General features: G+C 36.4%; 1 protein-coding gene across 1 annotated transcript in view; it reads left to right on the top strand.

Annotated features, from left to right (window-relative positions):
• Positions 1 to 12,596, top strand: part of BCKDHB (branched chain keto acid dehydrogenase E1 subunit beta) — a 213,449-nt gene that overhangs the window by 42,880 nt on the left and 157,973 nt on the right. The window contains exons 4-6 of the mRNA XM_066358974.1: positions 6,457 to 6,590; positions 6,823 to 6,978; positions 10,476 to 10,584. Of these exons, the coding sequence (XP_066215071.1) occupies positions 6,457 to 6,590; positions 6,823 to 6,978; positions 10,476 to 10,584 (399 nt within the window). The remainder of the gene's footprint in view (positions 1 to 6,456; positions 6,591 to 6,822; positions 6,979 to 10,475; positions 10,585 to 12,596) is intronic.

The raw sequence follows: 12,596 nt of genomic DNA, 5'->3' as shown, positions 1-12,596 counted from the left end.
CTGCAGTTCATTTTTCTGCTTGCTGTTTTTTCATACACAACCATTAGTTTTACATGTTCATTAAGTTATCTCATGGATTCTCTACCTGATTTTTCCTTTTGCTTTGTAGAAAGAACGTGTTTTTACCCCTTCTGAATTCCTTGTAGGTATAACTTTGAATTCATTTATTTTTTTTCTAGTTGATAATATTTGGAGTGTTCCTATACTTTATTTAATTTAGAAATCTTTGTTTAAGTGAAAGATTAATTTACCCGTGATATCTTTTTTCCAATTAATCATGTGAAATTTTTTTAAAAAACTTTTTGTTACTAATAGTATTGCTTTTAAACAATTGCCCCACTATCCTTCCTTGTCATATGTTGACCCCAGGCCAAACTTCTCTGTTCCTAGCTGGTTCACTGTCAGTCTCTCTGGTACTTCTGTCAGTACCCAAGTAGATGGTCTTCTGAATATTCTGGCTTCTCAGTTTTTTACTCTTCTCTCTCCCAGTGATCTTATCCTTCATCCTATTTCATCTTCTCACTCTGATAGTCGTACCTCTGACTTCGTCAGTCAGTAACTGCAGGTCCTTCATAATCTCAACCTTCATAATCTCAACTTGAATCATCCCCAACCCTGACCTCCATCTTGAACATCTCCATCTCTGCTTCTAGTACCTCCATCCCAACAATCTTTCGACCTTATCGATTCTTAAAATCTGTGTGAATTTCACTGACCTTTCATTGTCTCTTACTCTCCTGATGACTTTTCTTCCCTTTATACCCAGTTTCTATTTATTTCATGTTATTGTTTGCCTGCTAAAGTCCAATTCTAGTCAAATCTCTCTGTCTAAATCTTAAATCCTCGAGCTGAATGTTGTTGGAGCAACATGTATCATCTTGCCAACCGATTTCACTTTCATTTCACGACTAGCCCTTTGCAGAGCTCGCTCACGCCGTCTGCCGTCATGCTGCGTGCTCGTCCCGGGCCGTTCACTCTCCGTACTTCCTTTTCTCTCAACACTGCCTTCTCTGCTCGTACTTTTGCTAATATCTAATTTCTTATTTTCTTACAAAGATAGGTACAATTAACAGAGAACTTTGACAAGCTCTTACCACCACATATATCCATGTTCCAGCATCAGTGCTCATACTCTTTTCTTCTGTTTTGAATGAATGTAAAGGTTCCTGTCAACCCTTCCACACTAGACTCCTTTCCTGTCTGTCACCTTTTTAAAGACGTAGTTGTAGCCATTCTTCCTTCTCCCTTTCTCTGTTTCATTAATTTTTTCAAAATCATCAGTTTCCCCTTCTCTACGATAATTTCTATCACCCTGCATATGTACCATTAATTCTTCCATTGTTTTTTTTAATTCCTTTCTTAGTCCCATGTTCTTCTTCAACTAGTTGTTGCTATTTTTTCCCCCTCTCCTTTACAGCAAAATTTCTACAGATAATTGTCATTACTCATGGTCTTCAATTTCTCTTCCTCATTCCCTCTTGTATTGGACTTCTGTTTTCTCCCTCCCTCCTGCTTTGCAGACACTTACGTTGAGGTCACCAGTTATAACCTCAGCCCTCATCTTAATTTCTATTTGTAGCATACTACACAAGTTGATTACACTCTCCCTTAGAAACACTTTCTTCATTGGCTTCTAGATCAGCACAGTCTTTAGTTATCCTGCAAATGCTTTTGCTTATTTTTTTCTTCTCATTTTTTTCGTTGCAGATTTACTTCTCACCTCTTGTCTTTGTAATACTGGATTTTTTTTCTCTATGTAGTCATTTAAATTTACTTAGTAACCTCATCTAGTCTCATGTTTTTTACTGCTATTTTATGCTTAAGACTTCTATGTCAAACAGTCGAATTAATAGCTTTAACTTAATGTCTGAAGGCATCTCAAACTTAGTATTTCCAAAACTGAGCTCTTGATATCTCAGCATGTTTCTTTGTGGTTTTCTCTTTTTTGGTTAATGGTAACTTTCTGCTTCAAGGTGCTCAGGGCAAAAGCCTTTGAATCATCTTTAGCATCTGTGACTAATACTCCACATTCATTTATCAACAAATCCTTTTGACTCTATCTTTAGATTACAGTGTGCCATAAAGTCATGGTGTACTTTTGACTGGTCACAGGAAAGCAACAAAAGATGATAGAAATGTGAAATCTGCACCAAATGAAAGGAAAACCCTCCCAGTTTCTGTAGGATGATGACGTAACACTGTGTATACAGCGGAGCAGCCCACGGCCATGCCAGTCGAGATGTGGACGGTACAGAGGAAAGTTCAGTGTGTTCTGTGGCTCGCTAAATTTGAATTCGTGACCAAAGTGCAGCGTGAATATCGGCGCGTTTATAACGAAGCACCACCACATAGGAATAACATTACTTGGTGGGATAAGCAGTTGAAGGAAACTGGCAGCTTGGTGGAGAAACCCCGTTCTGGTAGGCCATCAGTCAGTGACAAGTCTGTAGAGGCTATATGGGATAGCTACCTAAGGAACCCTAAAAAATCTGTGCGTGAGCCCACATTGAACTGCACTGAATAGGTATGAAACTGGGAGAGTTTTCCTTTTATTTGGTGATTTCACATTTCTATCATCTTTTGTTGCTTTCCTGTGACCGGTCAAAAGTGCACGTCTTTACCGACACACTGTATATCCAAAGTCTCACCTGCTATTATATTTAATTATCTCTTACTGGGATCCTTGTAGTATCCTGTTCAGTCTTGCTGTGTCCACACTTGCTTATTTACAGGCTGTTTACCAAATACCTGCCAGGGGGATCCTATTGAAATGTAATAGGATGATTGAGAATGGTATGATTTTGCTCATTGAATTCCTGTCAGTTCAACTATTTAACTCTTTCTCATAGTAGAAGTCAGAGTGTTTACAGTGACCTACAAGGTCCTGTCTTATCTGTGCCATCTTCCCATCTCATCCTCTTAACTCTTCAACTTTATTTCCTATCACTATTTCTTTTACTTCAGACAAGACATTCTGAACTTTTTGCCTTTCCCCTGATGTGCTAAACATGCTCATACCCCAGGACCTTTGCACTAGCTGGTCCTCCTGCCGGGAACATATATTTTCTTGGATGTATGCATGGTACATGTCCTCACTTCCTTCAACTCTTCCTTTAACTGTCACCTCTCTTCCTATTTAAAATGGCAGTAGTCCTGCCTGCTCCCCTAATCACCTACTCCTGCTGTATTCTTCTCCAAAGCATTTGTCATCATTTCACATATGTATTTTACTCATTTATTTTGTTTTTGTCTTTTTCCTGATTGGAATGTAAGTTCCATAAGAATATACTTTTTTCTTCTGTATCCTTTGACTCTTGAATAGTGTCTACACAATATTAGGTACTTTGTAAATGTTTGAATAAGTATGAAGTTTTAGTTTTTTCAGTATCACTATTCTTCTGTTATAGATAGAAATTGAGCTTTAGGACTTCAGTAAATTGTGGAGATGACACAGAAATCCACATCTGTCTTGGCTAAAATCACTGAACATGCTATTAATTTACCCATTATGATACTGTGGGTTTTTTTTTTTTTTTTTACAGAGACAGAGATTCAGAGAGAGGGATAGATAGGGACAGACGGACAGGAACGGAGAGATCTGAGAAGCATCAATTATCAGTTTTTTGTTGTGAGACCTTAGTTGTTCATTGATTGCTTTCTCATATGTGCCTTGACCGCGGGCCTTCAGCAGACCGAGTAACCCCTTGCTCAAGCCAGTGACCTTGAGTCCAAGCTGGTGAGCTTTTGCTCAAACCAGATGAGCCCGCACTCAAGCTGGCGACCTCAGGGTCTCGAACCTGGGTCCTCCGCATCCCACCCCGACGTTCTATCCACTGTGCCACCGCCCGGTCAGGCCGATACTGTGTTTATAAACTTTATGTTAGGTTAATTGCTTTGTAACAGGAAAATCATCAGTATTATACATTTTATGTGTGCTTTTACTCTCAATAACTACCAGTTTGAGAGAAGATAAAAACAAATCTTTAACATTTAATTTATGTTAAAGCAATATTTTTGATAGATCATAGAAACAGGAAGAGAGAATTAAGCTATTTCCTCAAACTAAGCATCTTTTGGAGTAAGAATTCTGAGAAACTCAACTTTTCTGCTTTATAGCAATAAAAAAATGCTATATTTACTGAGATGAAAAATATCTGAATCCAGTGAGCTCGAAGCAGCAAGGAGTAAGTAAGAACACAGTTTCTCTGGTTCCGATGGTTGAGGTATTCCATGGGTGTGGTCTCCACAGGTGGCAGCTGGAATCTCTGTTCATTTTCTACCAGTGAATTGTTCTTAATTCAATGGAATCATAGATTTTCAGAAGTTATCAAGCAACTCACAGTCAAATAGGGAACTGATGAGGAATAGAGATTACAATCGGAAGGTAGTCACAGATCGTGATGAGTATGAATCATGCTCTTAAGTTTTTGCAGCTGCTTTTAAAGTGCAAACTGTAAAATATGTCTAGTTGGCATTTCCTAGCACCTGCCCTATTTGTGGTTCACATTCAAAAGGACTGATTGAGCGGAAAGTAAATTCTATGTACCAGGAAGAACTGGTACCCTTGGATTATGGAACTGAAATATGAATCCCAGATCTGGCCCTAAACTTTGGCCAATTGATCAGACTGGCTGTTGCTTGTGTCCATTCATCCAGGTCCTTGAAAGTAGACTCTTTCCTGAAATGCTGATATTGGTTGAGAGGTGGTAAAATTTTAGATGAGAATTGACTTGTATGCTAATAACATTGTCCCTTGTGGTTTTAATGGAAAGCCTAAAGTGTTTGTTTATCAAGTTTCTTTAATTTGAAGAATGTCTAACTCCAAATTCTGTCTTCTTTTTAGTGGGCAGAGCTGAAATCTATGCTCAGCTCTTTGAGCTTTTGGGTGAAAACTCCTGGGCTTTTGGAGTGTCCTGCAGCCATGGGAGTCAGCCAAGGGTTGGGGAAGAGTTAATGCACAGATTTTGGGGTAGCCCCATGTAGTTCCCTTCTTTTAGGCATTTAATTTTTAAATATCCAGCGACTGGCAGCTCCATACTCCATCCTTTAATACCTTAGGTCGATAAGACCATGTCTGTCTGTCTGAATTCTAGCTGTCTCATATCACTTGGACTGGGAAGTCCCTTCAGGGGATATGCCTATAAATGTCATGCTCATCCACTGTGATTCATTTCTTCTCAGAGTCCAGTGTCTTTCAGTTTAGGCCTATTTTTGCCTTTCTGATGCATATAAGTAGTTATTTGTTATATTTTGTTTGAAGTTTATAATCATTAGATGTGGAAGGGTTACTCTGCCTTTATTGAAAATGGAACCTCAGTAAGTTGGGATAGATAGTTTTCATTATCATTTAGGTCAAAATATTTTCTAATTTTCATTATAATTTCTTCTTTGAGTCATGAGTTACTTAGACATATAAACTTTTATTTTCTAACATAAAGATTTTCTAATTATCTTTGTTATCAATTTCTATCTTAATTTCACTATGGTGAGAGAGTATCGTCTATACAATTTTGTTTTTGAGAGAGAGACAGGAAGGGGGAGAAGGATCGGGGAGGAGAGAGATGAGAAGCATCAACTCATAGTTTCTTTAATTTAGTTGTTCATTGATTGTTTCTAATATGTGCCTTGACCAGGGGGCTCAAGCCGAACCAGTGACCTCTTGCTCAAGCCAGCAACCTTGGGCTTCAAGTTAGCTGCCTTTCATGGTGATAAACCCACACTCAAGCCAGCAAGCCTGCACTCAAGCCAACCTTGGGGTTTTAAACTAGGTCCCTCAGCGTCCAGGGCCAAGGCTCAATCTACTGTGCCATCACTGGTCAGGGAATATATGATTTTAATTATTTGAAATTTGTTAGATTAGATATATAACCCCATCTGTGGTCAGTTAATACCAGTATTCTCTGTTCACCAATAAAAGTTTTGCATTCTTAGCTGTTAGGTGTAGTGTCCTGCATATATCAGTTAAGTCATGTTTGTTAAAGGTGTTCAAATATCACATAGTTTAAATTCAGAATTATGTCCTTGTAAATCAACTTTTAAAGAATGAATTTTCCCTTTCTGTCTCTGGTAATGACTTTTCCTTTAAATCTACCTTGTCTGCTTTTAATATAGCAACAACTTTCTTCGGATTGGTTTTTCACTGTGCATATTTTTTTCTTCTTTTTACTTATAACTTTCTGATATCTTTATTATTTTCTTTTCAGTAGTTAGGTTTTGCTTTTTTTTAATCCCAGTGTGACAATCTGTCTTTTAATGATAACACTTAGATTACGTAGAGTTAGTCTAATTGCTGTGTTTGTGTTTAAGTCAGCCACATTCTAGTTATTTTCAGTTTCCTTCACTTGTTCTATGTGTTGTTTTTTCATCTCACTATTACCCATTCATTGACTTCTCAGTTGTATTATGCATTGCATTACTTTCATTTGTCATAGTAACATGACTTTATTTTTTTTTAAGGAAAAGATAGAGTTTTTAATACTCCGTTATGTGAACAAGGAATTATTGGATTTGGGATTGGACTTGCAGTCACTGGTGCTACCGCCATTGCAGAAATTCAGTTTGCAGATTATATTTTTCCTGCTTTTGATCAGGTAGGAAGATTGCATTTTACTGTAGTTGATCATTTGTAGGTTAAGTCCATGAAATATTGAAGTTTTGCCTCCACTCTCCCACCCCCTATATTAGGGACTTTTGTTACCTTTGAGTTAGTGCATTGCAAGTTATGTTGTTATGGGCATAAGTTTAAAGATCTCATAAAGTGGTTCAAGGAAATGGGTGGGAATAAAGAACTTGTGACATGTCCCTTCTCTTTTCCCTCCTCAGATTGTTAATGAAGCTGCCAAGTATCGATATCGCTCTGGGGATCTTTTTAATTGTGGAAGCCTCACCATACGTTCTCCTTGGGGCTGTGTCGGCCATGGGGGTCTTTATCATTCTCAGAGTCCTGAAGCTTTTTTTGCCCACTGCCCAGGAATCAAGGTATCTTCCTTTGTGTACTCTTTTAAATCTTCATTTGATGTTTCCATTTTGGTTCATTCTATTAATCTTAACTAATATGCTTATCCAGAGGAAAGCAAACAGGAGTTTTAGAATTTATGTAAACAATTCTTTTTAAAAGAGAGCTTTGTATTTTTTTTTTTAGATTCACTAATCCATTGCTCAGGTTTATAGGGTGTTTTTTTTAAGCAGCACCTTGCTTGACCCTGATATTGATTTCAGGCTTCAATGAATAAGACTGAGAACATAGTTGGTTTATTTTTCTTGTTTGCTCTATGTTTCTTTCTTAATAGGTCTTTTCACTTAATGGATTGTGGGGTAAACTAATAATCTTCTGTTTAATTCATAGAGGAATAAGACTATTGCTGTTAGTCTATTTCTTTTTAAATAAACTAAGAAAAGCCTTTGTTACCTAGGTGTGCTTTTCAGTCCAGGTAAGATACTATTTGCTCAAATGATTAATTTTGAAGCATCTCTCTTTTATAGCCTTCCAAAACAATCTTAGGTTTCTATAATAGCTTAGGTCATGTAATGAAAACATTTTGCATATTTTCAGTCTTAATATTTTAATTTTCTTCTTTTCTGTTTACTGAAGAGCTCTTTAGGGAATCATCATAAAAACTCATAGATGTATTCACCCAGGACTGTGTCTATTTTTTGAAAATATAAGGTCTACCAGAAAGTTCTGTCTGTTTCTATCACAAGTTTTGACATGTAAGCACATGTTTATTTGGCACATGTGTGCCTCTCTATTTTTATCACTTAATGTATACATACTGACGTAGCAAATTAACTAAAACAAAGTTGATTCACGTTAGTCTTATGTGTGAAGCGATAGTGTACCCATGGCTACTGATAAAGTTCATTTACGCCACTGTATTGTATATGAATTTCAACAAGGAAGAAATGCTACAGAAGCATGTAGAAATTTATTGAAAGTGTTTGGTGAAGGTACAGTTTCTGATAGGACATGCAGAAGATGGTTTGAAAAATTTGAAACAGGTGATTTCGACCTTTTTGATAAGCCACGTTCTGGACGTCCATCTTTGATTGATGATGATGTTGTTAAGACCATGTTGGAGCAAGATCCTTTTCTGACAACATCGGAGATCGCAGAAAGGCTTAATTCAGCTCAGCAAACCATTTCAGACCATATTCAGAAGATAGGATTGGTGTGGAAATATATTATTTAATAAAGTTTATTGACGGTAAGAAAAATTTTTATTTTGTTTTATTCCAAAAATGGACAGAACTTTCCGGTAGACCTTATATGAACTGGTTTTAAACATATTCTTATGTTTTATATATTTATTTTTTTCTACTAGAGCTAAGTCAAAGTTTTTTCAGTTGAGTACAGGTTGCATGATTTTTCAATGTAATATGGAAGTGGTAAGTTGGGACAGAAACCACATTTAAGACAATAGTTATTTTTGTGTTTGTGCTGAACATTGATTCACCTTTAATGGTTATGATGTTACCCAGTATTTTTAAGAACAGATCTCTTCTCTCAATCCCCTACTTTCTCTACTCTTCTCCTCTTTCTCTCTTTTTTTAAACCCGAAATGAAAATATACATATAGCACAAAATGCTAAAAATAAATACAATCTGATAAAGAAAAATTAAGTAGGAACATTAGAAAGACATTGTGTTGTGGTAAGCAATGTGTTTAGCAATTAATTTATAGAAAATGAAATAGTGAGACTTGAGCTGCTGTTTTACTTTTTAAATGAAAACCCTTCAATAAAAATGGTATTAAAATGATTTTGAAAGCCAAATATAGTTTGCTTCAAGGAAGCTTATTTGAGCCTTTGTGATAAATTTAGATTTTTTTTTTAATTTAGTGAGAGTAGGGGAGAGAGACAGACTCCCACATGCACCTGGATGGGAATTGACTGGGCAAGTCACCTAGGGGCAGTGCTATGCCCATCTGGGGCATTGCTCTGTTGCTCAGCAACTGAGCAATTTTTAGCACCTGAGGTGGAGAGCATCACGGAGCCATCCTCAGCACCCAGGCCAACTTGCTGGAGGTGGGGGAGAGAGAGAGTGAGAGGGAGAGGGGAAGGGTGGAGAAGCAGGTGGTCATTTCTTCTGTGTTTGTGCCCTGAGCAGAATCAAAGCCAGGACATCCATACGCCTGGCGAGAGCTCCACTACAGAGCACCTAATTCAGATTTATTTTATTGGTATCTCTTCCAATGTAACTCTTGTCTTTATGAAGTTATTTAACATTCATTAAAAATTAGACACAGTTTGTAATTTGAGGCAAAATGGTGTAGAAGTTAAGAGCTTGAGCTGTTGATGTCATTCAGAACTGGGTGGGTATCCCTGGTCTAGCAAGCAACCTAACCTTGGGCAAGCTATTTGATCTTTCTCTAAGCTTTATTCTGAATTTCTATATTGGGGGAAATAATAGCTACCTGTGGGGTTTTTGTGGATAGTAGCTGAGTTAGTCCACGTAGAGTTCTTGGCCTACTTAACACACGTGCTACCTGCTGTCATTGTCATCTTCCTCATTATCAATCCCATCCTCAAGAAGGTTCTGGAGCCCTTTTCTGTTAACTGGAAGTATGTAGTATCTACTACACTTTTCTTTTAACTTTTTAATAACTGGATGTTACAGTGCCCTCTAGATCGTAAAGTTCAGTGGATTACGTTTCTGTATAGACCAGGAGTCTCAAACTCACGGCCCGCAGAACAATTTTGTGCGGCCTGCAGACTAATCCACGAAGTTCAAAATATTTTGGATAAAATTAAGTAAGCCTAGGGGCCTACTTGTATTTTTCATTTCTCTAGCATCCTAGCTAGATATTAGCTTAGTTAACAGCAGTTGTGATGCGAACTACAGTTTCTGGTCGTTTTGTGACACTGAGTAAACTGCATGTACGATTGTGCTTGTTGTCCTGATTTTTTTTGTTTTCAACTGCAGTGAGAAAAGTGTTGCGTAACAGTTGCCTTTTGTAGATCTAGTGCGGCCCGCCGAATGGCTGTGATCTTGCTCTGCGGCCCACATGCTGAGTTGAGTTTGAGACCCCTGGTATAGACAATGCAGACCATGTTTTAAATGGAAAAGGAGATTTTAATATTTAAAATGGTAGAAGAGAGTTGCACAGTCTTTGAAATCAGCAATAAAGTATTAGTAGAAAATATTTATAATACAGAAAGATGTTGACAATTTTACTGTTTTGTTTTGATGAATGCTTTTTTGCAGAAGAAAAAAGTATATATATACAAGTTTAGCTACTTAAAAGAAGAGTAGTTTTAGTCACCAGAATATGATAGGCATCTGATAAATGTTGAACAAGTGGAATTTTTAAGGACAGTATGTAAATTTTTAAAAAAATGGTAACTAGGCTAAAAATGCCATATTTCTGTTTTTAATTAGTAACAGTTGGTTATTTAAATATCAACCCTTCTTATAAGTGAGTATACTAGGATACATTTTTACTAAAATTGTCTTTAAAAAAAATCTGTTTTTGCAGGTGGTTGTACCCAGAAGCCCTTTCCAGGCCAAGGGACTTCTTTTGTCATGCATAGAGGATAAAAATCCTTGTATATTTTTTGAACCTAAAATACTTTACAGGGCAGCAGGTAAAGGTTTTCTTTATTTTATATTTGTGAATATCTTTATATATTTTTTTACAGTTCAAAAATTATTCTTTTTCTTGCAAGTTTGGTTTATATTTACCTTATAAAAAATTCTGATTTGTTTAATAGTTTGTTCTTAGGCATATTTTATGTTAAGTTTAGGGAAAATCCATCTAGCCATTTTATATTTTCATTGTGGAAAAAAGAAGCAGTGTGAATTTTTTAAGAACCTAAGGACTATGGTCATCTACACAGTAGAGGCTTTGTAAGTGTGGGTTGAATGAAAAAGTGAATGAGCTCATTATACTAAATGATATTAAATGCTCTTAAAGCTAAAGTGTCTATGTAAGTCATAATGTAAAGTAGAACACTTTTGATAGTGAAGGAAGCACTGTTAATACTGTGACATCAGGTCTACATTGGGATGACTGTTTAAGGAAAACTATGGTGTTCAGTCATGCTCCTTGTAGCTTAAAATCATGATTCTGTAAATACTCACTGTGACTGCTTATTTATCAACTGTAATAAAAATTTTAAGATAAAATTATTTGTTTTGCCTAAAGTATATTTTGAATTCAGGAACATTGCTTTGGCAAATCATTCTTTGAATAGTTAAGCTGAAAAACACATTGTTTTATTGTGATGTGATTTACATACAATAAAATGCATAGATATTATTTCCGTTCATAGATTTTGACAATCCTATATACATCCCTGTAACCACTGTGCAAAACAAGACGTAGAACATTTGTCACTCTAGGAATGATGAGTCCATTTATCATCCCTGGCAATCCATTTTCCCTATCCTAAACTTAGCCACTTTCTGATTGCTGTTATTGCAGATTAGTTGCACATTTTGGAACTTCCTATTAATGGAATCGCACAGTACTATATATGTTCTTTTGTGTTTGGCTTCTTTTGCGCAACCTAATGTTTTTGAGACTCATTCATATTAGTGCTTATGTCAAGTAGTTTATTGTTTTTTCATTGCTGAGTAACATTCCGTTGTATGAATAGATCACAGTTTGTCAGTTTTGCCTATTTTGTACAAGGTTGCTAGGGACATTCTTTTACATGGGCTTTTGTGAACATGTTTTTTCTTCATTTGGGTAATAAACATCCAGGAATGGAATTGGTGTGTCACAAGACAGATGTGGATTTAGCTTGACAGAACTTGCTAAAGAGAGTTTTTCAATGTGATTGTGCCATTTTACACTTCCGTTAGAAATTTGTCCGAGTTCTAGTTGCTCTTAGGTTAAACATATTTTAAATTGAGTCTCTATATTTTTTAGGAACTCTATTGTAATCTATATCCTATCATGGGATAAAAAATAATTAATGTAAGAATTTAAAATCTGGAGGTGAAGAGGAAAACACGGATTGTGTATACAGAGTAGCTATTTGATTTCTATCCATATGGGTATTATTATATTTGGAAGGTCAACCAACTGTTATAGCTAATCAATTAATGCAGATTCCCCCCCAGTATTTAATGAATGGAGGCTGCATAAGAAACATTTAGAAAAGTTATATTCACTTAACTGAAATTTTGAAATCAGGATTGGTAAGGAAAATGTTTAATGTTATTGGATTCCATATAAGCAAATAAACTTGAGACATTTGTTGTAGGCTTGGCCCTGGGAGAGTTTGTGTAAGTTTCTGATGACGATCATTATTCAGAAGTTTTTCAGAAGTTTCCCAATGATTGGTTATGTGCCATTTTAAGGACTCTAACTCTGATTTCTTGATTCCTAGTGGCTCAGTAAAGATCCTGGAGGCTCTAGTTTTTTCACAGCTAAGAGAGTTTCTCTGATGAAGAAAGGAGAAAATGTAGCCACCAAAGTCTTCATCTGAATGTTCACTAGGTGATTATCAAAGTTGATCCTAGGGCCAGCAGCATAAGATTCCTGAGAATTTATTGGAAATGTGAATTGTCAGTCTTCCTTTAAGACCTACTGTGTTAGATAGAACCCCTGGGAGTAAGGCCCAGCTGTCTCTGTCGTAATAGCCCTCCT

Source organism: Saccopteryx leptura, chromosome 1 (assembly GCF_036850995.1).
Source record: "Saccopteryx leptura isolate mSacLep1 chromosome 1, mSacLep1_pri_phased_curated, whole genome shotgun sequence".
In the NCBI taxonomy this organism is placed as follows: Eukaryota; Metazoa; Chordata; class Mammalia; order Chiroptera; family Emballonuridae; genus Saccopteryx; species Saccopteryx leptura.
The sequence above is the reverse complement of the archived record's forward strand: the minus strand, read 5'-3'. Positions and strand labels throughout refer to the sequence as shown.